Consider the following 14,202-nt stretch of genomic DNA (forward strand, 5'->3'; position numbering starts at 1 on the left):
CTGGATTCTTTGATATGCTAAGTGACCACTAGCAGTCAGGAAAACCATTTCATATCCAGGTCATATCAATAATACCTCATATATTCATTATCATACCTCCTTGTGTGCATACCTCGAACGGGGAAAGCGCACTCTACAAAAAGAGTACAAACATGGCGGCGCAACGTAAACGGTTTGGAAGGAATTGTGAAGTCTATGATGTTCAGTCATAAGTAGCAAGTGTGACATATCTATGGACTTCACAATTTACAAGAAACTCATAAACGCATGAATTATTACTGTGGCGAGCACAGGAGGGATGATAAAATGAAAATAAGTTATTTGGACTGATATGGGCCGGATTGGAAACTCGAGATGAACTGGGAAAGAGTATAAAGTTAATGAGAAAAGATTGGTCATTGTGCTTACTAGGGGCCAAGATCTAATTTTGAGTAAGTCGCTATCTTTCCTTGCCGGAGCCCTACGGACAGAAAAACTGTTACTTGACCATTCAGTGAGTAGTTAGGTTTTCTGTAACTTTCTCCTTTTTATTTTTATCTGTTGGTGTAAATAATCTATTTATCATCTTTTTGTGTATGCACTGTGATTTTTTTGTTCATAATAAATATTCCTTTATTAAGTTCTGCCTTTGTCTGATTAGACCACTTTATTGGTAATTTGAAATCACATAATTATTGTGTTAAAATATATTGTGTGGGTTTTTTTTAGTCTGATTCGTTTGGGGTACCAAGGCACCCTATTTCTAAATTGTCTTGGTGGTGGCAGCGTTATTTTGATATTTGTTATATCATTATAGTTAATAGCGGGTGGTATTAAGGGTGGATATTTGTATTTTTATCACTATTTTCGGTCTAGGGTGAATTTTAACCCTTTTACCACCAGAACCAAGTCACCCCTTTTAAAATTCTCAGTGATGTCAGTGTATATCTTTGTTCCAAAAGGGGAGATGCTCAGGCTAAGGCTCTGCCGGAAAGCAAAGATATCATATGTAAGCCATATGAGAATTAACAGAAAGGTATGCTTGTAGCTGTAGCTCAAAACTTCTCACAAGTTGTAAAATTTTGCTACTTTAGACAATCCTCCATTTTGAGGGTGCTGGGGTCTAGTCCAGACTTTGATCCCAACTGTACTAGAAATAGGGGATATGGAGAGATAACAGCTTTTAATATCAGAAAAGTTAGCTGTCAAGACCCGGGCTAGCAGGTTGGGTAAGAGCCAAATTGCAGGGGATATCTGAGGCTCTGTTTGTACTCAGAGATGCATATCGACAGACAGGTAAGTACAGACAAGAGATAAGTCTCACAGCAGGCTGATAATACAAAAAAAGACTATTGATGAACAGGAACAGGACTGGTATATACAATGGAGTAAAGCTTAAACAGGATTCAGTTAATCGTAATACATGGAGTAGAAAGTCTTGCCGGACAGGCAGGAAGCCCATGGGCAGGGCACACGAATCAGGATCGAGAGCGTAGCCAAGGTCATACACAGGAACATAGATCTTTAGCTGCAAATTTTATTAGCCATATGCTACAGTACAATAAATAAATACTTTAAAACATGTAAAAGGATATAATGGAACATTTAAAATGATAACATTAATTAACATATTTTCCATAAAATTACAGTAGATACATAAAAGCCAGTCTTTGGGACATTCATGCAAGTAAAATGTTCCACATATTAAGGCACCAAAGTCTCCTTGGGTTCATTGAACCCATGCCTTTACAATCCTTTAAAAAGTGTGTGTACATACCACTTAGAGCCATCTTAAGACCGATGGAAGGGTCTATATATTCTTTATTAAGCAATAAAATATTCCTCTTCTTCCAAATTGCTTCTTTTATACAATTTATCATAATCCATAAAACACACGACTGGTCAAATGTAAGACAGTTATGTCCTGTGCATAAAACAGGTTCAAAATATATGCAACACTTATCTCTGGGGCACTTAATGGTAACACTGTGCACTACCCTGCCATGCAAGATCTCTGAGAGTTGGCAAGCAAGTGGCGACACACATTCTGTCAAACTCTTCTGGACTCTGAGAGAGTATTGTGCCACTTGATCAGTTGGTTCCTTTGATAATATAGCAGCATTCAACTTTGGATTTGATAAATTATCCAGGCTAAAATCTTGGAGGTGATAAAATTGTATTGTTTTTGTTTTTTTCTAAAAAGACATACTGCTTTGACAGATTTAAAAGCACAGGAGAGTTAATAGACAGCGAGTAAAAGTTATATTTCCTAAAAATATGATCAGCATAAAAAAGAAGCAAAGGTACATTCTTTCTAAAAGTTAACACATAGTAAAAAAAAAAAATAAAAAAAAATGTTATATATAAAATACATTTCACATCAGTCATCCCCTTACCACCATTCACGTTTTGTTTGCACACCCTCTTAAGTTTCTCGCTTCTGGAGTTCCAGAAAAAAACATAAAACAAACACACAAGTTTCTTTGCATACAAGTCAAAAGGGGGAAATACCAATCCTAAATACATCATTATTGGTAAGAGTATTACCTTGATTAAAATTCTCCCTTCCATGTCAGCTTTACCATAATCCTATTTTGCAGTTTCATTTTTTCTAAAACAATATCACATGATCTCTCGCCATTATTTGCATAATCAAAAAACACTACCAGAATTTTAATACTGTCACCTTGGGTCTGGACAGCAGGTGTCTGACTGTCACCCCATGCACCAAGAGTAAAACAGTCACACTTGTTAAAATTCAGCTTAAAACCAGAGGCACATGAAAAATAGTCGTTCTAATAGCTTTTCAAGGACTCTGGGGTTGTGCAATATACACTAACGTCACCCATGTAGCCCAGAGCTTTCACCTGTAACCCTGTCCCCGCGGGATGGGGACGCCCCGGATAAATTTTTCCTTTCATAGAAGGGCTAAACGGGGTTCAACGGCACAAACAAAAAGGGGTGAAAGCGGACATACCTGCTTCACCCCAGATTTAACAGACTGAGTTAAAAAGCCAAAATTTCACTAAAAGACAACTTATATAAAACATTAATACGCTGAATAAAATCATCAGAGAATGCCATTTTCTTTAAAACCATAAAGAGATATTAATGTGATACACGATAAAAAGCTTTTTTTCAAATCAAGAGATAAAATGGCCAGTTTGTTTACGGTCTGATACCAGATCAGATCACGTATTACAGTAAGGTGTTCCCAAATAGCACATACTCGGATACCACAGATCTGATATGGGTGAATAACCTTATCTATTACAGCTTTTGTTCCATTAGCTAAAATTTTTAGGGGGGATAGGCCTCCAGTTCTCTAATTTTGATCGATCACCCTTCTTAAAAATTAGAGTAATGATGCCTCTTCTCCAGGAAGAGGGTAACTCCTTGGCATTAAAAAGATCATCCTTTAAAAGTTCCCAAAAACATCTATAAAATTTGATAGGGATTCCATCTGCTCCTGGGGACTTAGTAGCAAAAAAAGCTTTTCATTGCATCATGCAAGTCAGTTAACGTCAGCTTTCTGCTTAAACCCTCTTGATCATCAGATTCAAAAACATTAGTTATGGCCCCCAGAGTATCTGTTAAAAAGGAACGATCTATGACTTTCTCATTAAAAAGGTTTTGGTAAAAAACTTGTGACACGTTTAAAATGCCTGCAATGGAGGACTGGCCTTCCATTTCTAAAATTAGCAGCTTTATTATCATTTGAACCGGACCAGTAAGAGGGCCCCGCGGTCCAGTCCTTCTTTAAATGTCCATAAAACAGTCCATGATCTATTGCACACTCCTGTAAGAAAATTATGTCCGCATTTATTATTATTATTTATTGTTTTATATAGCGCCATCAAATTCCGTAGCGCTGTACAATGGGTAGACAGGACATAACAAGTAGTATGTTACATTACAAATTGACTAACAGAGACAACAGGTGAGGAGGGCCCTGCTCAAAAGAGCTTACAGTCTAGAGGATTTAGATTCAGTAAATATGCAAACAAAGCAACCCTTCTGACAGAGCTCCTCAGACTCCTCACATTAAAATGAGGCAATAGTGAGATCCAGTGAGAGCATTAGTGTATTTTATCAATGTCGCTCTCACCCGAGATTTCTGATACGCTGCTGTAGTCCATGATGACGAAAGGATCAGACAGAGAAAGTCCCATCCCAGCAACAGCTCCGTATGTTCCGGAAGGTCTCCTTGCTCTGACTTCCAGTGGCGGCATCACCATTACAGACTTCTTCAGGTCAGCCGTAGAAGAGGGCTTACTTGTACCTGCATCTAGTTTGCCAGGCTGTCCAGCAGCCATATCTGCCCAGGACCGCCTGGGCTTGCTGGGACAGTCCTTATATACATGGTCTTGCTTGCCACCTCCGTTGCACGACTTAGAGTTATCACAGCTAGCAGTCAGGTGGCCCCATTTGTCACAGTTCCTGCATAGGGGCCTAGGGTCGGTGGGGGGGGATGCACTATTCCACCAACCCCTTCCTTGTGCTCTTTTATTTGCACAAGGAACCTCCTCTTACCGTTCCAAATGCCTATTTCATTCCATACCTTGTGTGGGTTAGATACTTTGTTACAATATCGATATAACCAGGATATGACCACTTCATCAGATACATATGGGTTGTACATATGAACAGTAAGAGGGATTTCCTCACCGCCATACAGCAATGTAAAGCAGAGTCCATCCAGTCGAGGGTCATCTTTCTTTTCTCTGAGATTCTTATAGATGTTGTGACACACACCGATGTTCAGTAATGTTACTATGTATGTACCTCCAACTTGGTCTTGCAGGCAGTAGATGTTTTGAAGATCCAGTCCACATGTTTTCATTAGCACCTCCTCTACAACATACTTTGTTCCTTTCTCTTCTTTCTCTCTCAGGGACTTCAATCGTGATTGAATTCACCCGAAAGTCTCCTGTCCTTAAGAGACACAAACTTAATGGTTGCAGGCAATAAATTGCTTAGGCTTAAGGTAGGCAGCCTGCTGCCTTAAATGACTGTTTTAACACAATCAGGGCCCAAACACACGACAACGCAAAACAAGGGATCTGACGCTACAAGCTGACTAAACAGGGACCCAAGCCAAATGCAAAGGCCTAGACTGAACGGCAGAGCAGGTATATAAAGGCAGGGCTAAACTCAGGTAACAAGGCTCAGCTGTCCCAAGTAATTGGATATGGGTGCTCCAGAGAGGGAGGGGTGGCCACTAGTGGCTGCAGGTAGACATGCTTAGAAATAATTATTGCATAATCCTGGCAGGCAGGGTGGACCCTGACAGTAGCTAATAGCATAAATGAAACCCCACAGTAGCAATACAACTTAGTTATAAGCAATATAATATAAAAGGGAATCAAGTGATATAAACTGTGTATCAATAAACAATAAATCAACTTTTGCAACATAATCGAAAGGTGTAAGCTAATCAAACAGAAAAAAAACTCTACATGTTCACGTTTCTTTTGTTGCTGGTACTTGAGCAAAGAGGTATTGGCACAAAAATGCAAATCACAAAATAGATGATTCAGTCATCACCTGAAAACACCTGACTTTGACATGTGTTTTTTTTATGAGGCCTTCAAATTTACATAATCCACAAGCCAGGCAACCCAGGACGACCCATTATTACAGGTATGGGAACTCTTACTGAACCAATATCTGGCCTTATAGAAAACATTCTTAAGCCCCTAGTTATCAACACTGAGAGCTTTATACAGGACACCATCGATTTTCTTAATAAACTGAGCTAAGTCACTAACCTACCTGCTAATACTATACTTGCTACCATGGATGTGGAGTCTTTATATGGTAACATCCCCCATAAAGATTGTATTGAGGCCTGCAATAAATTCCTCTCCAACCACAGTACCACGGACAAATATGATAGTGAAACTATCGCCAAGCTCATAAATATCATCGTTATATCGACAACATTTTCATAATATGGACAGAAGGAGAAGAAAACCTTTTAAAATTCCACAAATCTTTCAATTCATTCCACCCATCGATAAAACTCAAAATGAATTTCTCAAAACATAATGTGAGCTTCCTGGACTGTGCCATAACTGTCCCTGCTGGCTCATGCCACTCTTCTGTGTACAGAAAACCCACAGACAGGTACAGCTACCTTCACAATTCAAGCTTTTATCCCAATCACCCAAAACAAGGTGTCATCTACAGCCAAGCCATCAGCCAAAAATGTCTAAAAAATTTAAATCTGCTCTAAGAACACCACGGGAAAGGCTTCTAGAGTACAAAGAAGGGTAACACAAGCAGGATCCCTCTGGTGGTTACCTTCAACCCAACTCTTGAGGAAGTACGCAAAATTGTTAATAACCTACCGCCAGTACTCTGAGGACCCCATACTGAAAAAAAATATTCCCTCAGCCCCAGATACTGGCATTTAAACAATCACCTGAGAAAAAAGATAAGTGCGCAGCAAACTGGCCCCAAAACAGGAGCATGCACAGAATTGCACTGTACGACGCAACAAACGTTGTCAACATATATGTGACAGTAGCACAGCCAGTCACAACAACAAAACATACATCATTAAGGATTCTTACTCATGTATATCTGCAAACGTGGTGTACATGATACAATGTTCCGCATGTGACAAAGGGTGCTACATTGGAAAAACGGGACTTCAGCTGCACCTCAGAATGAACCTACATAGAAGCTCCATCAAAAACCATGAGGAAGACAAATATAGCACCCCAGTAGGGCATCATTTCACACAGAATAATCGCTCCATCCAAAACCTGAAAATTAAAGTTTGTAGCTTTTCCAATTTTTGAACAAACTGGGGAAAAAAGTCCTTCTTGACCTCAGAATGGCAGTCAGATCTCTCCTTGGATCAAGAAGCTATTTTCCCATAATTTTAATTTTATCCCTAAATATTATGTTTTTGCAAGTATTCATCCAGTTGCTGTTTGAACATCTGTACAGATTCTGCAATCAGAGAATTTAAAAAACCCTTTCCTTTGCCTTAGACTAAATCTCCTTTCTTCCAGGCTAAATGTGTGACCACACGTCCTATGCATAGTCCAGTTTATGAATAGATTTCCAGACAATGGTTTCTATTGTCCCCTAATAGCCAATGTTAGCCTTCTGCAGCTGTTCAGTCAGAGGTCGTGGAGCCTTCCGTGCCTGTAAGTTATACCAGGAGATGTCTGGCAGTAGAGTAAGCTTACCATCTTGAAAATAAAATTCAGGTTGCTCTCACACTGCATGCATGATATCTTCCAAAAGCCTGTATGAGTATAGGCAGCAAAGATCACTAGGGGGCGCTCGTGTATACCGGTTGAAAAAAGTAAAAAATAAAACAGAAAAACAATTATGCTGTAGTATTATGCACAGATGATGGCACTATACGTCTATATAATGCACTCACAATGTGTACATGTATTCAGGCTTCATAGACATCAAATCCTCCGGGTGGGTATGTAGTAAACATATGTAAAGAAGCAGAAAACAGATAGGGACCCCAATGGTGTGGTGTCAAGCAGTTATTACAGCACGCAAATGTAGAAATACACTTACACTTTTTGAGAGGGTGTAATACCCATATACATCAAGTGTTTTCTTCCTCTGCTTCTCCTCCAACAACTCTGGATGTTTTCCAATGATCCGCTGGTGTAGAACTGCACCCAATAGCTGAATTAAGTTGAATCCACAATGTAGTGGGATAAAATATACTATTTATTTGAGGCTACAAGCCAAAATAAAAGCTTAATAACAATCATCCACCAAGGGATGTTTAAAAAGCAAATAAAAAGTCCATAAAAAGAGCTCTATAAGATCCTCAACGCGTTTCGCCAAGTGTGTGGCTTCATCAGGAGTGTCTTGAAAGCCGATGTGTGGTCCTTTTAAATCGTGTGGGACGCCATCTTCGCTTGCCGACGTCTAACGTCAATACGTCCGGTGACGTCATCCCGTCTGTTCAGGGACCTTCAGTTCTACCACGGGACTCCGAGGTAAGTAAAAGAACAACACACTTGGCGAAACGCGTTAAGGATCTTATAGAGCTCTTTTTATGGACTTTTTATTTGCTTTTTAAACATCCCTTGGTGGATGATTGTTATTAAGCTTTTATTTTGGCTTGTAGCCTCAAATAAATAGTATATTTTATCCCACTACATTATGGATTCAACTTAATTCAGCTATTGGGTGCAGTTCTACACCAGCGGATCATTGGAAAACATCCAATTTGTTGGAGGAAAAAAACACTTGATGTATATGGGTATTACACCCTCTCAAAAAGTGTAAGTGTATTTCTACATTTGCGTGCTGTAATAACTGCTTGACACCACACCATTGGGGTCCCTATCTGTTTTCTGCTTCTTTACATATGTTTACTACATACCCACCCGGAGGATTTGATGTCTATGAAGCCTGAATACATGTACACATTGTGAGTGCATTATATAGACGTATAGTGCCATCATCTGTGCATAATACTACACCATAATTATTTTTCTGTTTTATTTTTTATTTTTTTCAACCGGTATACACGAGCGCCCCTAGTGATCTTTGTTCTAATTGAAAACACCCGGAGAGTGTTTTGTACGGTTTGCAGCTGGGTATCCGGTCAAGTGACTAAAAGGAAAGTATATTGACCATTGTTTCCTCTCTACATACCTTACTTCACACTGGTCTTCATCACCCCCTTTTTTCTATGAGTATAGGCAGCAGATGACCCCACTGCACCTTTTCGGCCTCAGAGCCCAGTGCACCCGATCGATAGCAATCTCCTGTCCGATCTCCTGTCCTGTCTGTAGAAGTATGTTGAAGATGGCAGACATCTAGATTTTAGGTCTTCCCGTGGGTCCCCCTCTGGCAGACTCCCTGACACCTTTGCCCTTTACTATCTAGGTATGCGATGTACGTCAGTGCACACTGCTGGGTATTTACCTTATCTTCCATCCATTTCAGTGCCTTGTGGAGATTCACTTGTCTTCCTCAAGAGTATTTATCCGTTACCCCTGTTGGTTCGAAGCCAGACTTGAGTTATGTTATTTCATCTTTTACTGTAGACTGTATTTGTTCTGTGAGAACAACAAAATCTTTTGTACCTTCAATCTTCTGCCTCTTCTCCCTACAAGACTCTCGACCCTCGTGTACACTGTCAGGGCCATGATGTCCTCGCTGGCCACAGTCGAAGAGGCCCACAAAAAGAAGTTCTTCAACGAGCATAAGCCGTTAGATTTGACACTGCGTGCAGTCAAGGGTGTTGGAGGCTGTTTCAGAAGGTTTTTTTCCCCATCATAAGGCTCTTGTTAAGCATGAACCAGTAATAAATTACACCCAAGGCGGTAGAGCCACTCTCACATATGTCTGCCTATATTGGTGGTTAGCCACGCCCCCAATAGATTATAACTAGATTAGAATGTATTGCTTCAAACCTTGATGTAGCCTTTACAATTGTAAGACTAGTCCACATATTCATGGTGCAGTGCGTTTTAACTTGTTTTCATTATCTTTCTTTATGACAGTAATGACAAAGAGGACTTCTACAAATATCATTAGCTAGGAAAATGCTACAGAAACTGTATAATGTTTCACATTTTGCGCACATGGTACACTTTATTATAATAATGATACATCCATTTTATAATTTCCTTCCTTCTAGATGATGACTGCACAACCTCCTTCACACTCAATCAAGTTGCCAGAATGCACTGCTACCTGGACCTTGTGTATCAGAGCTGGCAGGTCACTTCCAAACCTTTGCCAGTGGCCATTGCTCCTCAAGTTGTAAAACACACTTTTACTTCAGTCACCATGGAATGGTTTCCACCTATTGATGGACAGTTTTATGACAGGTGAAGATTACACTTATTTTGTTGCATGACAATGAAATGCAAAAACTGACCTCTCCTATTTCCAGCCTAGATTTTTGTTCATGGCTATGGCAGCTTATAACGATTTTATTGATGTTCTTATTATCAATGCTATAAAACTTTTAAAATGGTATCTTATATACATTTAAACAATCCAAAAGGGGTTTTCTTGTACAAGATTTGTATTACAACAAAATATTTTAACTCGTTATGGAGAATCAGCTCCAGTGGCTTTTTCTGCAAGATGCAAGGTGGATATTTAACAAGGAATTCGTTGAGTAGGTCTACGCATTATGCATTAGCTCTTTTTGCTGTAGAAACTCAAACACATGCACAGTTACACATCCCTGCTCATACAGATACACAATTAAATATACCTGCTCATACAAATACACAATTACACATCCCTGCTTATACAAATACACAATTACACATCCCCGCTCACACACATACACAATTACACATCCCTGCTGACACACACACACAAGTACACATGCATGCTAACACACAAGTACACATCCATTCTCACACACGTACACATCCATGCTCAGTGTCATGGATCCGGCTCCCGGCGCTGGTGGGCGGACTGCCACTCGCAGATGTCGGATGCCCGATACTCCGGCAACGGCGGGCGGATCACCGCTCACGGATGCCGGGTTCCCGATCGCTCGGTCCGCGGTAGCCGGAAGCCCGAGACCCCTTCCCGGAGAGCCGTTGCCGGCAGTCAAAGAATCTGCTGCCGGCACGGGACTCAAGGGGTTGAGTCTGGGGATTCCCCTGCCGACATACTTACCTCCTCTTCTGGCGGCGACTGCAGGAACTCTGGGGGCGCGCCTATGCCGCGTGGCTGGTATCGGAGTGGTGATGGACGGCTGAGGGCTCGGTCGTGACGTCACCTTGGAGGCGGGGTTTCTGATTGGCGCCGGCTTTAAAAAGCCGGAAATCCATTTCTCCTGCACCCTGTTGTGGTCCTTTACTTCATTTGTTGCTGTGCTCCTGATCTTCATTATTATTGACCCTTTGCCTGCCTGACTACTCTTTGGATTTTGATACTGTACCTCTGCCCGGTGATTCGTGTACCAGTTTGGCTTGTCTGACTACCCGCTCCGTGTCTCGACTCCCTGGCTTGTACGACTACCTGATCCGTGTACCAGTTTGGCTTGTCTGACTATCCGCTCCATGTCTCGACCTTCTGGCTTGTACAACTACCCTCGGTTCCATTCTACCTGTGGGGTTCGTCTGGAGATTCCGTCACCTTATCTACTCAGTACCTATATCTACCTGCCCGCACCTGGCCTCCTTGCTGTTGGTATCCTCTAAGACCTGGTTCTCTGTTACTAAGGGCCCCTCTCTTGGTATGAGGGGATTGGGCATAATAACTCCTGTGGTGAGTGCCATTGTGTGGGTAGTCCTGACACTCACACATACAAGTACACATCCATGCTCACACACACACACACGTACACATTCATGCTCACACAAAAGTACACGTCCATATATCTCACCCCCCCCCCCCCGCTTACCTTTCACCGCTCCTGCAGCTTTCCCTATGGTTGCTCTCATATGGTTTCACTGCGGGCAAGAATACGTTCTTGTCTCCCTGCACACTAAAACTGTAGTACAGTGAAGTACAAATGCAGTAAATGTGCAGTAATACTGCAGTAAAAGTGCAGTATTGCAGTTTTTTCATGTCCAAAAAACTGCAGTATTACTTCAGAAAAACTGCAGTAATTTTTTTGTAAGGGTAAAACTTCCCCTTCACTATAGCTTCATTTTAGGTATTTCCTCCACTAGTAGATTATCTAGTTCTGCTTGTCCCTGGGGGTCTATACATCATACCTACACGTGTTGCTTTACTTTTGCCAAATTGTGGTGTAACCCAAACTGACTCTATGTTCTCCTCACCAACTTGTGTTAGGTTAGATTTTTCACATATAGGGCCACCACTCCCCCTTCTTGCCACTACTGTTACAAGTTAATGGATCTTATTCCCTAAACTGTGAGCATTTGGAGACATGACCATTTAACACTAATGCTACAGTCGCTTTCTGTCCTTTTTTTTGGGGGGGGGGGCAAAATATATGCTTTTCCCTATTAGCTGTACAGACCAAGCCCCCAGATCCACCCACCTGGTTACTAACTAAATCGCCTTCCCTTTCTATACTCTCTAGCCCGGTTTTTATCCCCCCCCCATTCCTATTTTAAAATCGCCTCCAACCGTCTAGTCATTCTCTCCCCAAGCACATTGGACCCTCTTGCATTCAGGTACAATCCATCATGACTATAGAGATCGCACCTCAGAGCAAAATCAGCCCAGTGCTCTAAAAACCCAAAGCCCTCATTCTTACACCAAGACTTCAGCCATGCATTTAGCTGTGTAATCTCCCGCTGCCTTTCTGGTGTAGCGCATGGCACAGGTGGTATCTCTGAGAATACCACCTTGGAGGTTGTTTTTCTAATCTTACTCCCTAAATCCCGAAAATTACCTTTCAGGACACTCCATCTTCCACTTACTATGTCATTGGTACCAATGTGCACCAAGACAGCTCGATCCTCACCAGCCCCTCTCAATAATCTATCCACTCTGTCTGCAGGGGAGGACTGGCAGCTTAAGGCCTGGGGGGCAAGTCTAGTCAAGTGAATCACCAAATCAGCCCACCATCCATGCCCATCTTTCACTGATTTTCTAATGCATATTGATGTAATGTGATGGGATTCGGAGTACATCAGTACATAAAAAAAAAGTCATCATGGGGCGTGGCCTGGCGTCAGAGCTGCATGGACGCGAGTGTTTAGCTCTGCCAGCACACAAGCATTAACGCGGCTTAAAGAGTTGATTAACCAAGTTGATACTCACCCGCTTGCTTTTCTTGGACTCCTGGAGGGACGAAGATGTCCTCTATACATTCAAAGAAGACTGACAGCTCCGGTGACTCCGGTAATTTTAAAGGGTATGCTAGATACTATGCAAAATTCCATGACGAACGCCATTAAAGGAATGATTACTTACTTAAAACAAGTAGGGCTGCAACTAACGATTATTTTAATAATCGATTAGTTGGCCGATTATTTTTTCGATTTATCAATTAATCAGATAAATTTTTTTTTTTTTTCCAATTTAAAATAATGTAATGAAAAACGTACAATTTACACTTTCATCTCTTTATTGCAATGGCCTCTCTCTATTCACCTTCTTATTTTACTGACATAATAATAAAAGCTACAAGAACCCAAACACAGTGTTTCTCAAACTAGGTTTTAATACAAAGTTATTAGTAAATATTAATTCATATGTTAACTATTTTTAATATTTAATAAAAACTATGAGAAAAAAGCCTTGTTTAAATTTTTTTTATTTACCAAACTGCCCCCGGTTATGCACATCTGACCCCCAGCTTGCCACTCTGCCCCCATATATGCCTTATACCTGATATGCAACTGAGCCCCCTGATATACCTTTTACCCCTAGATATGTTTTATGCCCCCCTGATATGAGTAATATCGATATGCCTTATACCCCCTATATGCCACTGAGCCCCCTGATATACCTTTTACCCCAGATATGTTTTATGCCCCCCTGATATGCCTAATATCGATATGCCTTATACCCCAATATGCCCTGAAATTCATAATACCCCCCATACACCACTATAACTCACCCATACACCACTCTGGCTCCTCCCCCTCCCATACACCACTCTGGCTCCTCCCCCTCCCATACACACTCTGGCTCCTCCCCCCCATACTCCACTCTGCCTCCTCCCCCCTCCCATACTCCACTCTGCCTCCTCCCCCCTCCCATACTCCACTCTGCCTCCTCCCCCCTCCCATACTCCACTCTGCCTCCTCCCCCTCCCATACATCACTTTGCCTCCTCCCCCTCCCATATACCACTTTGCCCCCTCCCATACTCCACTCTGGCTCCTCCCTCTCCCATACATCACTTTGGCTCCTCCCCCTCCCATACATCACTTTGCCTCCTCCCCCCTCCCATACTCCACTCTGCCTCCTGTCAGCCACGGAGGTTCACAAGACACCAGGGAGCCGGGTAGAGAGGCAGAGTAGCGTATGGGAGGGGGAGGAGCCAGAGTGGTGTATGGGAGGGTGGCTCCCATACACCCCTCTGACTCCTCCCCCCTCCCATACACCGCTCTGCCTCTCTACCCGGCTCCGTTACTGACAGGAACTTTCACTGCAGCTTCATAGAAGCCTCAGCGTAAGTGAAGGTGAGTAACGGAGGCTGTCTGTGCGATGCAGACCCCCACCAGCTGACAGAGAGGATGATCCTCTGTCAGCCGGTGGGGGTCTAAACGATGCGCACAGACAGCCTCTGTTACTGCCCTTCACTTACGCTGAGGCTTCTATGAAG

General features: G+C 42.0%; 1 protein-coding gene across 1 annotated transcript in view; it reads left to right on the top strand.

The window, feature by feature from the left end:
* Positions 1-14,202, top strand: part of LOC149287624 (pappalysin-1-like) — a 506,291-nt gene that overhangs the window by 170,487 nt on the left and 321,602 nt on the right. Inside the window, exon 5 of the mRNA XM_089492654.1 lies at positions 9,623-9,815. Coding sequence (XP_089348780.1) covers positions 9,623-9,815 — 193 coding nt within the window. The remainder of the gene's footprint in view (positions 1-9,622; positions 9,816-14,202) is intronic.

Source organism: Sceloporus occidentalis, unplaced genomic scaffold (genome assembly GCF_023333645.1).
Source record: "Sceloporus occidentalis isolate IW3139 unplaced genomic scaffold, rSceOcc1.0.p SCAF_58, whole genome shotgun sequence".
Lineage (NCBI taxonomy): Eukaryota > Metazoa > Chordata > Lepidosauria > Squamata > Phrynosomatidae > Sceloporus > Sceloporus occidentalis.